General features: G+C 40.3%; 1 protein-coding gene across 1 annotated transcript in view; it reads right to left on the bottom strand.

Moving 5' to 3' along the window:
- The window catches only part of NMNAT2 (nicotinamide nucleotide adenylyltransferase 2), an 89588-nt gene that overhangs the window by 35968 nt on the left and 38325 nt on the right, over positions 1-15295 (bottom strand). Inside the window, exons 2-3 of the mRNA XM_042465826.1 lie at positions 6656-6744; positions 4892-4959 (exon numbers count right to left, since the gene is read on the bottom strand). Of these exons, the coding sequence (XP_042321760.1) occupies positions 4892-4959; positions 6656-6744 (157 nt within the window). The remainder of the gene's footprint in view (positions 1-4891; positions 4960-6655; positions 6745-15295) is intronic.

The raw sequence follows: 15295 nt of genomic DNA, 5'->3' as shown, positions 1-15295 counted from the left end.
TGCTCCCGGGTACGAATGATCGGCTTACGAAATTTCCGGGATACGAAAAAAGTTGGTTGGCAAAAACTGTTTCGGGTTCGAAATATTTTTCGGGTTACGAAATTCATTTCGGCGCGAAATTCAAATGCGCAAAGTGCAGCTATAGGCTTTCCAGTGCTAACGGAAAGCTTTTTCGGGTTCGAAATTTTCGGGTTACGAAAGGAATGGCGGACGAATTAATTTCGTAACCCGAGGTAGCAGTGTAATTGAAAACATTTATTTGTTAAGTTTATCATTGATTAACTCATTGACCAGATTCTAGTGGGGGCCAAGCCATGAGATTTATACGATGGCATGAAAGGGATCATTGTTGGCCATAGGGAAGCACGTCTTCTACGTAGTTCATCAAAATATATTTGGGTCTTCTCAAAGTGATCTGCCTCCAGCCTGGAATTTTCCCCCATGACTACAAAGCCCATATAGGACTGTTGCCTGGTAATGCTTGGAGTTGAGCAAACCTGGGAAGTGTCAAGTTGGAGAAGGCTGTCCCAAAGCATACAATCTCATTTTATAACTTATTCCATTCAGTTTGTCACTCATCTGCGCTCTTCCTTTCCACCCCCCATTACTACAACTGCCTCAGTGACCTGCATGGGAAAACAATGTTGATCAAGGAGAAATCTTTGAATACCTTTAAGAAAGACTGGGAACTGTTTACTACTTTTTTGCAATCTCATAGGGGGTATACATCAGTATTAGGATTCATAAAATAAATAGAATTTGAATGACAGAGAAGCATAACTATATTATTAGATAAAGGAAGTAGAGTATTAGTGGAATATATCCACCAGTTAGTAGGTGGGAAGTAAGCAGTGTAACTTTTGTCTGTTTTTGTTTTGTTGTTGAATTGTAGTTTTGTTGTCTATGTATGTGTGAGATAAATCTATACATCTTTCCATATAATGTTATTGTGTGCTTCAAGTCATTTTTTACTTGTGGCAATCCTAGGGCAAACCTACCATTGGGTTTTCTTTGCAAGATTTGTTCAGAGGAGGTTTGCCATTGCCGTCCCCTGAATCTGAGTGTATGACTCGCCCAAGTTCAGCCAATGTATTTCATGGCCAAGCTGGGAATTGAATCCTGGTCTCCAGAGTTGTAGTCCAATACTCAAACCACTACACCATGCACAATTGCCTGTCCTGTAGCATAGGTGACTGTGTCAGCCCGTGTTTCTCAACCAGGGGCCATATGGCCCATGGGAACCTCCAGGATATTCCAAGGGGGCCACAGGTGAACATCGTGTGGTGGGGCATGGCACCAGACTAAGGGGCCATAGAGGGAAGTGACAGGTGAAGAAAACAGAGAAGTGAACAAAGAAGTGATTGTGCTTCCCAGTGGATGGATCGCCATGCACACTCTGCAGCAATGTCACTTCCAAGTCCTTTCCCCTCCCACTTCCACACTCCATCGCTGTGTACACCAAACTGTCCACATCTTGTTTGTCACAGGCAAGGTGTGTGGCTGCAGCAGTGTTAATGTGTGAGGTGCTGTTTCTTCATGCAAGCATTACTGAGAAAGGAGGTATGATGCTACATGCAAGAGTTCTGCATGTAATCTTCAAGTATTTTTAGCCATTGTGTTTGCCATTGCTGTTGCAGCTGCTCTGTTCAATTGTTTCTCATTGTAAAGATCTATCAGGATCAGACACAATTTTTCATTTCTCTTTCTTTAGATGCCCTAATGCTGTTTTATTTTTGAGAAGTGATATTATTTTGTAGTTGCAAACATATGTAAAATTAGTCTGTATCTCTATCGAAGTCTGTTTTTTAAAATTTCTAGATGGCTACCTCGGCAAAAAAGAAATGTCGACAATACTCTGCTATGTCTTAGCTATGGATTTATTCCGTCACCACAAGACCACACGATAGCTATGTAGTTTGATATGTATGACTACACATTCCATAAAGACAAGAAGGGTCAACCACTGGAATATTTTCTAGCATTGTGAGATAAATTTGAAACTAGTCCTAAATGGAAGAAAATATTTCTTCAGAAATTGGTTTTACATGACAAAGGTTTAATTGCAATTTATGAGATCCAAACTGATAGCCAAGGAAGGAAAACCACACACTATAGGGGAATTGTTGATTTTGCCAGCAGTGTCTGTTGTTATTTCAACCATCATGAAACAACGTGCTTGTGAAATTATCAAAACCATTTCAATTCATCACTGTCGAGGCATATTGACGAAATGGCAGAAGATGCTGAAAACCAACTAGTCTCGCAGTTAAAAATTCACAAGTTTGCTTTGCAAATTACCAGATAACATAGCAATACTGATGGCTCATGCTGGATATTTGCACGATGACAAATTTAAAGAAGAAATGCTATTTCTTTGAAAGCTTAAAACAGATACTAAAGTTGAAACAATTTTTTGAAGAAGATGTACTTCAGTAAGAAAGATCTCTCTCCCAAGAACATTCTGGCCTGTGCTACTGATGGTGCTGCTTCTGTGACAGGTAGATACAGAGGATTTATTGCACTTTTGAAAGGTGTTGTGCCAGAAGTATTCTGCATTCACTATGTAGTTCACCAACAACACTTGGTTTCAAAAACACTAGCAGGGTTCTTCAATGTGTCTCTCTACAGATTGGAAAAGCAATAAATTACATTCAATCAAATGCACTTCAAGACCACCTGTTTTGATAGCTTTGTGAGGACAATAACAAAGACTTCACACACTTATTATTGCATGCAGTAGTCCGTTGACTGTCCAAGGATAACTGCCTTTGTTGTTTTGTTGCTTTGTGGGACTCATCTGTAACATTTTTCAAAGGCAAGGAAATGGAAGAAAAGATGACCCCTGCTAAATTGTGGTCTTTTTCAAGCAAGGAAATTATTACAGGGTTTCTTTGAAAAGTCAAGCAGTATGCCACCAGTATTGGATGTCAAGAATTTGCACATTTTTCCTTTTTGCTAGCAGTTAGTGACAAACTGAAAGAAGATGAAAATAATTGTGTATGTGAATCATTTGAAGCAGCTTTAAAATGATACAGAAGTTGGTTTCCGTGATCTGCTGGACATGGATATCCCAGCCTGGGTATTTTATCCATTTGCTGTGAATGCTACTGATGTTTCTTTGCAAGAAGTGCTCATAGAGCTATAGAGGGACATAGCAGCCAAAGTAACTTTCAGTAAAGGAATAAACCATTTTTGGATAAGGAATACAATGGAGTTTATCCCATGGCTTAATAAATTGATTTACCTCTACCCAGCTTAAATCTTAATTCGGGTGGCATCATGATATTATTGGAAGGTTTTTACCACCTAATTTGCTGCCTGAATACAGCCCAGGTCCATCTCCACTTCCAGGAATGCTCTAGCAGCCATTTTCTTAACTCAGAAAACTCCCAGATCCAAAAAGAGCCAGGAGAAGTGCTCCTGGAAAAGGGGATGGACCTGAGCTGTAGCTGGGTTGCAAATTAGGCAGCAAAAACCTTGCAATAATATCAGGATGCCACCCAAATTAAGATTTAAACCAGGTAGAGGTAAATTGATTTATTAAGCTATGGGATAAGCTCCATTATCTAAAAAGTTTCCACAGCTTTGGGATAAAGCAGAATTGTTTTTCATGGCATTTCCTACTTCGTATTTGGTAGAATCAAGGCCAATGAGATTTTAGGCGGCATCAATAGAAGTATAGTGTCTACATCAAGGGAAGTAATAGTGCCGTTCTATTCTGCTTTGGTTAGGCCTCACCTGGAATCCTGTGTCCAGTTCTGGGCACCCACTAAAATGGTGAAGGGTCTGGAAGCTATACCTTATGAAGAAAGACTTAGGGAGCTGGGCATGTTTAGCCTGGAGAAGAGACGGTTAAGAAGTGATATGATAGCCCTGTTTAAGTATTCAAAGAGGTGTCACAATGAAGATGGAGCAAGCTTGTTTTCTGCTGCTCCAGAGACTAGAACACGGAACAATGGATGCAAGCTCCAGGAAAAGAGATTCCACCTCAACATTAGGAAGAACTTCCTGACAGTAAGAGCTGTTCAACAGTGGAACACACCCCTTGGAGTGTGGTGGATCTCCTTCTTTGGAGATCTTTAAACAGAGGCTGGATGGCCATCTGTCAGGGATGCTTTGATTGTGAGTTCCTGTATGGCAGGGGGTTGGACTAGATGGCCCTTGTGGTCTCTTCCAACTCTATGATTCTAGAATCAAATTTCAGTCATGTGAATTATTTGCTCAGCCTAACACAGAATTACCTTAGCATAATGGAGAGAGGTGATCTTTGGTTATCCCTCACAGCAATAGAATTGGATATAAAAAAGCTTTTTCTGGTCATCCAGCACAAAGGTCACATTGATTGAGAAATACTTAAAGTATAATTTTTTATATGATTGTATTTTGTATAAATTATAAAAATTATAAATAAAACCTGTTTTATTTAAATAAAATATTTAAATAGCTACCTTTCTACTGGTAGGACAGGGGAGACGCAGGAATGTTAGAAGGGGGCCACAGTCAGAAAAAGGTTGATAAATACTGGTCTAAGCCACCTCCTGAAAAGTTCCTCAGCACCAAGAACCCCTTCCCTCCCAGAAGCCAGGCATCTGGAAAGGCATCTCAGAGCTGACAGCCACTACTTCCCATGATTGCCCCTGTTGTGGCATTTCCCCACAACCTTTGTCATCTTTCCCCCCGTGTGAGATTTTTCATCATTCTGCTACGACAGTGCCTATACCTATACTGCCACAGTTGTTGTGTTGGAGTAGTTTCACAAGTGGGTCCTGGCCCTAGACTGAAATAGAACGCATTGCTGTGCCTTTTCTGACAAGTGCTACATAGGAAACAGAACACAAGCTATTCTTAGCCATTGCAAAAGGAACATGCTCTGTGTGACGCACTGTTATACCTTATCCAGTCGGAGGACTGAACGGCCAGCTGGCACATTGTCAGGCGGTGTCGGCTGGAGACCAAACCCTGTAAATTAGAAGATTGTCAAAAATTGTGAAAAAGAGAAATTCTACAACAGCAGGCTTCCCTAAAGTTAAATCCAGTGTCATAATTTCAGTGCTCAGTTAGACCTGGATTCAAACTAAATTCACTGGTTACTCTTAATTATTCCACTAATTTCCAGCCTAATCCACATATACACAGAGGTACACTTAATACATATACACAGCTGCCACTTAACCATGAAGACACATTTCAGGATGCTAAAAAGACAATTTGTTGTGTTTGCTAAATGGGTCCAATATATTTTGGCCTGTAGATGCTCTTAAGACCTTCTTTAGAGGGCTATATAAAACTACAAAAGGACAAGCATAAATGCATGACATCCATTTATAGAAGAGCTTTAATACAGTGCTTCTAGCTGTACACACCCACTTCAAATCAAAGCTACAGAAACGTCTGAGCAGAACTCAAAAAGCACTTAGTGGAAGAATTAAAATGTGTGTCCAAAGGCTAGGTTTTTTTTAAAAAAAGAATAGATATTGTAAGGAGATGGAGGTAATGGAAAGAAGCTGTCTGAAAACATATAATTTTTTATTATAATACGAAATGGTCAGCTTCCTTATTTGAACACTGAATTTAAAAAAGATTTTAAGATTTTAAATTCTGGGAGATTTTATAAGAGTGAAAGATAATCAGTTTCCCCATTCAAAAGGCCTTAAGAGCATCTATTGACCAAAATGTGGTGGGCTCCTTTAGTAAATAAATACAACCTTTTCAGCATTGGGAGATCAATCTCCTCTTTCTCTGTGGATTTCACTGGATGACCTCCAATTTTTTGCTTTTTTCAATCGTCTTTTAACTACCAATTACAAACAAACTGAAAAGGCAATAAAATATAAAACTGCCTTATATTGAAATCAGGCCATTGCGTCAGAACAGAACTGTGACTAGCTGACGCTTTTTAAGATTTCAGCAGAGAACAGTTGAAGCCCCTGTGTATGGAGTTGCCAGGGAATTCAATCTGGAATGTAATCCTTGCAAGAAACATGTGCTAGTCAGGGGAAGGCAATGACACACCTCCTCTGGACAAATCTTGCCAAGAAAACCCCATGATGGATTCACCATAGGGTCACCATAAATCAGAAATAAGGCACACAACAACAAACAAGAAAAAGGATAGAAAGCAGCCATTAGCTGTGCATCCTAGAAACCTGAAAGCTGATACTTTACTATCCCTTCTGTTCACAGAGCCTGTTATAATGATCTGTAGTTTGAGATTTAAACACAATGGCTAATCCTCCTAGCCATTGTGTTTAAATCTCTTCCTTGTTGTCTGCCTTCAAGTCATTTCCAATTCATGGCAATCCCAAGGCAACCCTATCACAAGACAAGACTGGAGCTGAGAGTGTGTGAATCACCCATGGCCAGGTGGGGGATCAAATCCTGATCTTCAGAATCACAGTCCCAACACTCAAACCACTACACCATTCTTGCTCTCTTCTTCCCTTACTATCTCCTAATTTTTTATACCATCATTTCTTATAAGAGTTCTGGGACAACATGAAAACCCTTACCTCATTTGCCACTTTTGCAACATTTCACAGGTCCTAATAAAAGTTATTAGGCGACTATGGAAAGACTTTCAGCAATACCCACTATGCCAATTCCGCTAGAAACTATAGATCTGAATGGAAGAGGGAAAATGTTTATACACACTCACCTGTTTCCCATAGGAGTCATGTACAGGTGAGACAATTCCACCAATAACAATGAACCTTCCCGTCTTGTGCAGATAATCCCGGGCTCTTTCTAGTGAAAAGGGAGAAAGCAGGAGAGGTAACAAGTGAATACTTAAATTTGACTCATCCAAAACAAACAAACAAAAGATGGCAAAACCAGCACAGATATGTCAGAATGCAGGGCTACAGCTTTTCAGAATGGGGATCGCAATCAGTACAATAGTCATCAAATCCTTAGGCATATATTGTTATTTAAAAACTCAAACTGTTGTATAATCCTGTGGTAGCTTTCAAAGAAGTAGCCATGTTAATCTCTTGCAGCATAAAAAGAAGGAGGGGAGAAAGAAAGAAAATGTGGCGGCACCTTTAAGACTGTTTTTTTTATTTTCATGTGAGTTTTTGTGGATATAAATCAATTTCTTTGGATGCAGTGTGTACTCTTTCACATCGCAGTTGTGATGGCTGGGCCTCTATTCACTACTGTATTCACTACCCCAGAAAATTTCTGCCATGTTAGTTAGTCTTTTACGTTGCTTTTCTAAATAATTTAGTGGCATCCACAAATGTCACACCACATCTCTTACCCTTAGCTCCAGATAATGAATGAGCAAATTAAAAAAACACTGATTCCCATACAGATCCTTGGCTGATCGATAGCACTGTGAGAAGCAGTTAGAGGAAGAAAACATGGTACACACTCAGATGTCAGTTCTTTAAGTTACGGTGTAGTTCTTACAGTCATCAGCTGGAAACAGATCTCTTTTCTAAGCAGAATTAGTACAACAGCAACTCTATGTATCTCTCCCTCAGTAGCAATCTAATGAAATGGCTGCTGCTAGGTGAAGGATTAGAATTATGCATCCCTCCAGATGTTGTTGGACTGCAGCTCCCAGCACCCTTGCCAATGATGACAAACGCTGGGACTTTTAGTCTTAATATCTGTGGTGCTGCATGTGCTAAATGACTACTGAGCTGTACTGACCTCTCACCAGAGCTGATAATGGAAGCCCTAATGCCAATTTCCTTCACTGCTGCAGCCTAATTGACATTCCTCAGTCCATAACTGACTTGTAATTAAATCTGACACTGAAATCTCCAGGATTTGTCCTATCTACAGGCACAGTACTTATTCCAACAAGGAAAAAATTGTAGATGTATATTATATTCAAATTAAAGGGCAGCCAATTGACCTGTTCTCGCCTTGTATTGCTAAATCTGGCACTGCCATGCTGGGACACGGTTTTGCATTTAATTGTCTGCTGGCGCAATCATCTCACTAAAGGAACTGTAGAATCCTTTTTAAAAAAAGCACCGCCCACAAATCCTACTGACACAGTTAACTTAGCAGTGAATATAGGCCAGAGTCACAGCTGTAATGTGACAAACCTGGATACGACAAATTAATCTGCAAACATTTGAGAGGTAGAAGCAGATGGTAGTAATTTTGAAATCAGGGTGGGGAAAAGACCCGATCAATAGAAGTTGCATTGGTACATTGAAGCTGGCCTGGAAGATTTTGAGCAGGGATGGGAGAAACATTGTCTAGACAAAGGGAGCTCTGGGGTGGAGGTACCAAAAATTATGCTATACGTATATTTAAGTATAAAAATCAACACAGCATTGATTAGTGGGTTATTGATCAGATTAGTTTAATCCATTAAAAAACTTTTTAATAATAATAAATAATAAAAACTTTATTTATGTACCGCTTTTCCACAGCAATCAAAGCAGTTCACAGTAACATCAAATATACATAACATCGAATAAGATTACACAATATATAAAATACAAAATAAATAAAACCACGAATACATATGTAATTGAACAACTTTTTATCAACAAAAACATCAATTTGGATTAAATTTAAACACACACACACACACACACATTGATGTTCAGTACCATTTTAGAGTAAATATCCTTCTTTCTTTTTCATTAGGAGAGAAAGCTTCTAAAATGATTCCAGCCACCACAACAGCAGCAGCATAATTTACAAGTATTATCTAAATAAATAATGCTTTCCCCCTTTAGATAACTTGTATTATACATATGCAAATTTCTGTACACTTAAAAATCATAGGAGGAATTACCAAAGATTGCTTTGATCAGCAACGGCCCTACTATGAACATGTTTATGCAAATTCAGTCAGGAAGAAGAATAGAGGTGAACACCATGCAGCTATCATACTGCAATGACAGGTTTCTGAGCAAAAGAGGCAAAGCTTGGAAAAGTTACTTTTCCAAGCTTTGAAAAGAGGAAAAGGTTATGATCACACTCACTCACTCATTATTACCAAGGACTTATCACCAGCCCTGGAGTGTGTGCGCAGGTTGCAACCCCTTCTCCCCCATTCTTCTTCATGTCATCTTTCCTTTTCTCTCTCTTAGAAGTATTAGAAGTATTATACAATAAAATTTTAAATGGAGAAAGGATCCCACCATGATGGGACCATTCAATGATAATATTGATTCCAAAACTGGATAAAGATTTGTCAGACCCAGGCTCATACAGACCTATATCCCTTATAAATCAGGACGCTAAAATATTAACAGCCATAATGGCAAAAAGAATGAATAAGTTTATATACAAATATATTCAAAATGATCAATGTGGATTTGTTCAAGGAAGACAAAAATCAAAGTAATATTACAATACACATAAAATTTCCATTAAAACAGTATACAACAGATTGTACCAAATAGCAAAAGTTTAACATTAACAATTGTGGATAACTTGGATAACATGAATATGTTAAGATTCACAGTTTGGCCCTTTTAGATCAAATTATCCCCATTATGGGAAACAGCAAATCTTTCCTTTTCAGAAAATCTCTTTTAGATAAAAAAAATCTAATTTTTCTTTAGATTAAGAAACAAGTTGAGAAAAAATTGCAATTACAGTCACATCATCAAAACACATCACCCATCTGAGACATTTCATATCTGAGAGAACAAAGAATAAGAGCAGACTTTATCAGAAGCTATTGTTCCAAATGGTAACAAACTGCCCCCAAAGAAAAACAAAGCCTTCACTTTAAAGCAAGGAATCATGGTTGGAGCTATAGCTCCATAGAAGGAGAAAATCCAGACCACAGATCAGTCCTGAAAACTCAATACATGGGCACACCAATAGACCCTCTTTGGTGTACTTTAGCATCCTCCCTAAGTAAATACTACAGCATACTCCCACTATGTACCCCACCCACTAAGATGAGAAGTAAACTTCAGTGATTCTTTCCAACTGTCCCATCTACCTGTTTCTAATAGTAAATGGTTTCCCATCTCATCCAAAGCCATACCCTCCAACTCTTCACACATGAAAACTGTGACACATGTGGCCAAACAACATCAGAGTGTGGTCAAGCTGGCAAAAGGTATTACAGCCGGCCCTTCTTATACACTGATTTTTTTATACACGGATTCAAGCATACACAGTTTGAATATGTTCAAAAAAAGTATAAATTTCAAATATCAAACCTTGACTTTCCATTTTTTATAAGAGACACAAGTTTGCTCTGTCGTTATAATAATGGGACTTAAGCATACACGGATTTTGTTATCCATGGGGGATCTTGGAACCAAACCCCAGCGTATAACAAGGGTCCACTGTAATGAGGAAGAAGACACAAGCTAGGAGAGGATGCAACAGTTTGCATTTGCCTGAACTTACTGGGAAGAAAAAGGGTCTGAATACCCCAAATGTACCAGATTCTGTTTGATCCTGGAAGCTAAAGACAGTCAACCTGGTTAGTACTTGGATAGGAGAACATTTAGGAATACAAGATGCTGTGGGGTACATTTCAGAGGAAGGAACCACTTCTGACTATTCCTTGCCTAAGAAAACACTTTGAAATTCATGGGTTCACCATAAGTCAACCAGCAACTTGAAGGTACATGCACACATGAGGAAGGGCAAGACCCCCCCCCCAATTTCTCCCTTCCCATCCCTCCTGTTGAATTAATTGAGTGCAACCGAGTTGTTCACTTTGAACTCCGTTTGCAGGAGTTGAAATACATACGTAAAGAACAGAGGGGGGAAATGGGGTGAGGAGAGTGTTATTGGAACATTTCAAAAGCAGCTGAAAAAGTGGGATGATTGACAATTAATCAGGACTGTCACTGTTAAATTGAGGCAATTGGATATGCAAAGTTCCTCTCAAAAAAGAAATTTAGTGACACTTTCAGTAAGGCTGGTGAAATCTGTGCCAAATAACTGTGTTATCCCAGTGGTTATTAACCCATGGCCATGGACTCCCCCAGGGGCTGTGATATCCTTGAAATTCTAGGTCTCTTTCCCCTAACATTGGTGTATGTGTGAATGAAAAACAGTATTAAACAACAACCTCAAGTCAAGATTTTTAAAAAAGTAGCAAAGGCACAACTTCCTTCCTCTTCATTCATTTTACTTTTAATTCCCACCTCCACAAATTATTTCCAACCTGCAGGGAAAAAATATGCCCCATTTGCTTCCTTGGGAAGCAAACAGCAGCAAGGAATCCCGAAAGGCCAGACTACACATGTTGTTGTTGTTGTTTGCCTTCAAGTAATTTCTGATTTATGAAGACTCTAGGAACTTTATCACATCTGTTTTTCCCCCGTTATGGATACGGGAGGAGAATGCTCATGTGCACATCCGAACAGCCAAAAACGGATTTTATTGCACGTCAAAGCATCCTCCAAAAGGCTCCGTTCCGTCCCCCAGCGCCAAGCCATCCCCACACTGGCTCCCCTTGGCCATGACCTCACTAGGTTGCCTTAAGTAACCTAATTTCTCAGTCTCTCCACTGCAAAATAAGTATAATTGCATGGACTTATCTTGCGGGGTTTCTGAAAAGATTAGTGAAACAGCATATACAAAGCGCTTTGAAGACTACATCATTGTTTAAACTTGGTAAGCAACTATGGCCCTCCAGATATTGTGAGACTACAAATCCCATTTAGCCAGCATAATCAGAGTGGTTGTGGGAGTTGCAGACCAACATATGAAGGGCCACAGCTGTCCACTCCTGATATAAACAGCATTAGAATACTGTCTGCATAAAAGCTATTTGAAATACAGTTCTAATGGATATTGGCAGCGATTCTGAAACTGCAGCATAACAACATCCTCCCACCTAACACGGTACATCTCTGATGAGAGACTCTCTGACAGCACAAGCTTGGAATACAATAAAACAAAAATGCTGCTTTTACATAACAAAAGGGTTGTACGCAAAGTCTTCTCAAGCTTTTCAGTTTAGAAAGTTCAGGCTGTCAGTCTGCCTTAATTTTATCTGCCTGTCCTTGCTGAAACTCCGCATACAGGCATGAAAGACAGCTCCACTTTGGAAAAGACTGTCAGCCTTAGATCTTAACACTGTGGCTTTGCGTCTTCCAGTGTCAAAACCTTCACACAAGGTTCGATCTCTGTCCTTAATACTGCTTGGCAGTGGACTCCATTTAAAGAATATCTGCAGATAGAAGAGCTGTACGCTTTAAACCTTGTTAAAGGTTCCTGCAGGTCTCCCACAACTTTTCTTAACTTAGAGCCTGTGAACTAAGATCCTTAAGAAAGAGAATCCTTTCCTCCTTTCCCCAGCAACCAAAGTTTAAAATCCATGCCTAAAGCAAATATTAGTATTCAAATTGTTGCAAATAGGATGCAGGGAGAAAGAGGTAACTGGGTCTTATGCTTTGTCTGGTCAGCTTATTCACCTGTCACTAGGACTGGCCAGTGGCCACTGAGATGCCTAATGTACCACAAAGCAGCAATACTGGGACTACAAATCTTAAGGCCCACTTTCAAGAGTGTGGCAAGATCAAGTCTTTCCCAGGGGCTCACAATTGGCAAAGAGTCCCAGCTCAACAACACTTTCATTCTCAACCTGTACAGAGCATCCAAGAAATCCTTTGGAGAGTTGTGAACTCTTTAAAATATTAGACAGCCAAACTGTACACTGTACAAAGGAAATAGGAAATGCCCAACCTAGTGGGGCAAGTGCTTGACATGGACAACAGGCAGGGACTGCTGAATATTCCCAACCTAAATCTCTCCTGCAAATGCTCCCTCAAATTATTTCTGCTCCTACCCCCTTCTATCAACTGGGCTCTGAAACCAGATATAACTAAGATGAACTGAGGGGAAAAAAACAAGCATTGGCAGAGGGACAGAATAAGCACACTACCCACCCAGCAGTTTTGCTCTACAAAAGCCCACTCTCTTCTCACTTTTAAATGCCACGTTGCCTTGGATTTGGGAATAGGGTTGCCAGAGTGAAAACTGGAGACAATTCATGTACCTCTCATGGTTGTATAGAAGCAGCCATTTCGACAGTTGTTGCTTACCTGGTTTCATGACAAGCAACACCTGCAGAAATACTCTCTTCTCCACTCCACAGCCTTTAAAGATAAAGGAGCTGTAACCAGCTATGAAGCTGGCAATCCCATTGGGGAAGTTATTTTTGCCAAGGCAAAAAATATAGTTCCATTCCATGTGGTGTTTCCATGAGCATGAAATCCATTGGGAATGTGTGTGAGAAGACAATACATAATTTCAAATCGTTAGCCCAAAACTGCATTTGATATCCCATCTCTGTATCATTATTTCCAACCCATCCATGTAATCCATTTTGGCATCTCTCATACTGAAGGTGTCACCCCAAGACCAGGCCCCCAATCACCCCTCTCATATTTGATATCAATCTAATATTAAAAGGGACACTGAGGCGAGTGACCTGTAGGTGGCCTGTAAAGGCAACCTCAAGGCGGAAACCTGGCCCTAATCCAGTTGGCTCCAGCAAGAGAGGAAGCAAGGCACCCACCACAATGAGATCACCCAAGACATCAACATAATCCCTTTGGTCTATGGAGGGCGATGATGGGACTCTGGCCGAAGAGGACATGGTTGTGTTTATGCAGACAAAACACACTTCTATGGCAGCAAGAGGTTTGCTTTGTCTGAGATAGTTACACCAGTCACCATCTGAACATTTACTACAGCTTTCAACCATTCGTTTCTCATGGAAAACCATTTAGCTGACAGTTAGTCCATTCAGTCCTTAATTTCTTCCCTAGACCTGATTTTGGGTGCCTGGACCCTATCAATGTGGTCTACTTTGTAACCAGGCTGACATTGGGTTGTGATCCCAAGGCCAACTGTTGCCCTGGCTGAAACATAATTTGAGCTATTAAAATTCCTCTAAAGCATATTAATTTGTGGGTACCTTTCCTGGACTCCAACATTTTGGGTAACAAAATGGGGGTCCACTAGCAACAGTTTCTCCAGATTTCCTTCCTCAGCATCCTTACTTCTAGGCTTTCTGCACCACAGAAGAGCATATGATAAATTATATTTTTCAGCATCTGTAGATTATAAGAAAATGACTGGAGTACTGTCGGGGGGAGGTGTCCAAAATGGCTAAAATCTCATCACTGGTGTCAACTGGCACCATTTGAAAGTTGGAACATTTCTGTGGGCCTCAGCAATGATCTAAGGGACTCGAACTACATTCCCAATTTTACAAAAAGATATTTATCTGCAGCCCAAGAGCTGCAGAATCTGAAGCCGATGGCTGGAGAACTGTGTCTAGTAGGCATGAACTCAGCCTCTGCCCCACAATAAAGCAATGATGGGGAAGAAGGTATGCTCTTAATGGAGTCACTCACTGCTGTGCTGTAGGTCACTTAAAAGTCAAACTAATTTCACCATTTCTGGTAATGACTGGAAATAAGAGCCTGCATCTTAAAATCTATTAAAACAACCTAAGCTAGCAGTGTTCCTACTAATAAACTGTCAGACTGCATTCAAAGGTACACACACACACACACACACACACATGAGAAAGAGAGAGGATGCTCATTTATTTATTTATTTGCTATATTTATTTTGGATGGACACTCAACACAAAAGCCAGTATCAATGAGTAGGACTGCAGTTGCCATAGAAACTAATTTACATTGTTGGAACAAAAGCAATAGATCATTCCTGGCATTTTGACACTCTCAGATGATAAGCTCTTACTACACTTCAGCCTCAGATTTCTTTAGAATGAAAGTGCAAAATGACACTAGTTAAAGTTCAATAACATCCAAACAACGGCGCTTTACAAAGCGCCCAAAAAGGGCGCTCTGTCGGCGCCACTGGTTGCTGCGTCCAGGAACCGCAGCAGACAAACTGTGCAATTCCCGGACGCAACGAAAAAGAAGCTGCAAAATGCAGCTTCTTTTTGCGCCAGGGAAATGGCACCGCAAGTAGCCAATGGCGCACTCGCGATGTCACTTCCGCCACACAACGTGTGGATGCTAGGCGACCACGACATCAAGATGGCAGTGCCCGTGTAGAACCGGCCACGCCATTTTGTACGCACCAAGCGTGTACTAGGGTTAGGGGCGTCTAGAAAGGACGCCCCTTTCTAACCCTAGTATGTGCCGAGCACGTACTTTTGCCCATTTGTAACGGGCCCATGATACCTTTCCTGGTTCAACTAAAATGCACAATTACACGCTGGCTTCTTCATCAGGAAAACAGGAGAAAGAAATGGAAGATGCTAGTCATAGGCCAATAGACTTTAAATTTTCTTGTCTTTGAAAATCTACCAGTGACCACATGGTCAAAGGGGGAGGTTCCAGCCTGCAGATAGCCC

The sequence above is a fragment of the Sceloporus undulatus genome, chromosome 4 (assembly GCF_019175285.1).
Source record: "Sceloporus undulatus isolate JIND9_A2432 ecotype Alabama chromosome 4, SceUnd_v1.1, whole genome shotgun sequence".
Classification (NCBI taxonomy): domain Eukaryota; kingdom Metazoa; phylum Chordata; class Lepidosauria; order Squamata; family Phrynosomatidae; genus Sceloporus; species Sceloporus undulatus.
The sequence above is the reverse complement of the archived record's forward strand: the minus strand, read 5'-3'. Positions and strand labels throughout refer to the sequence as shown.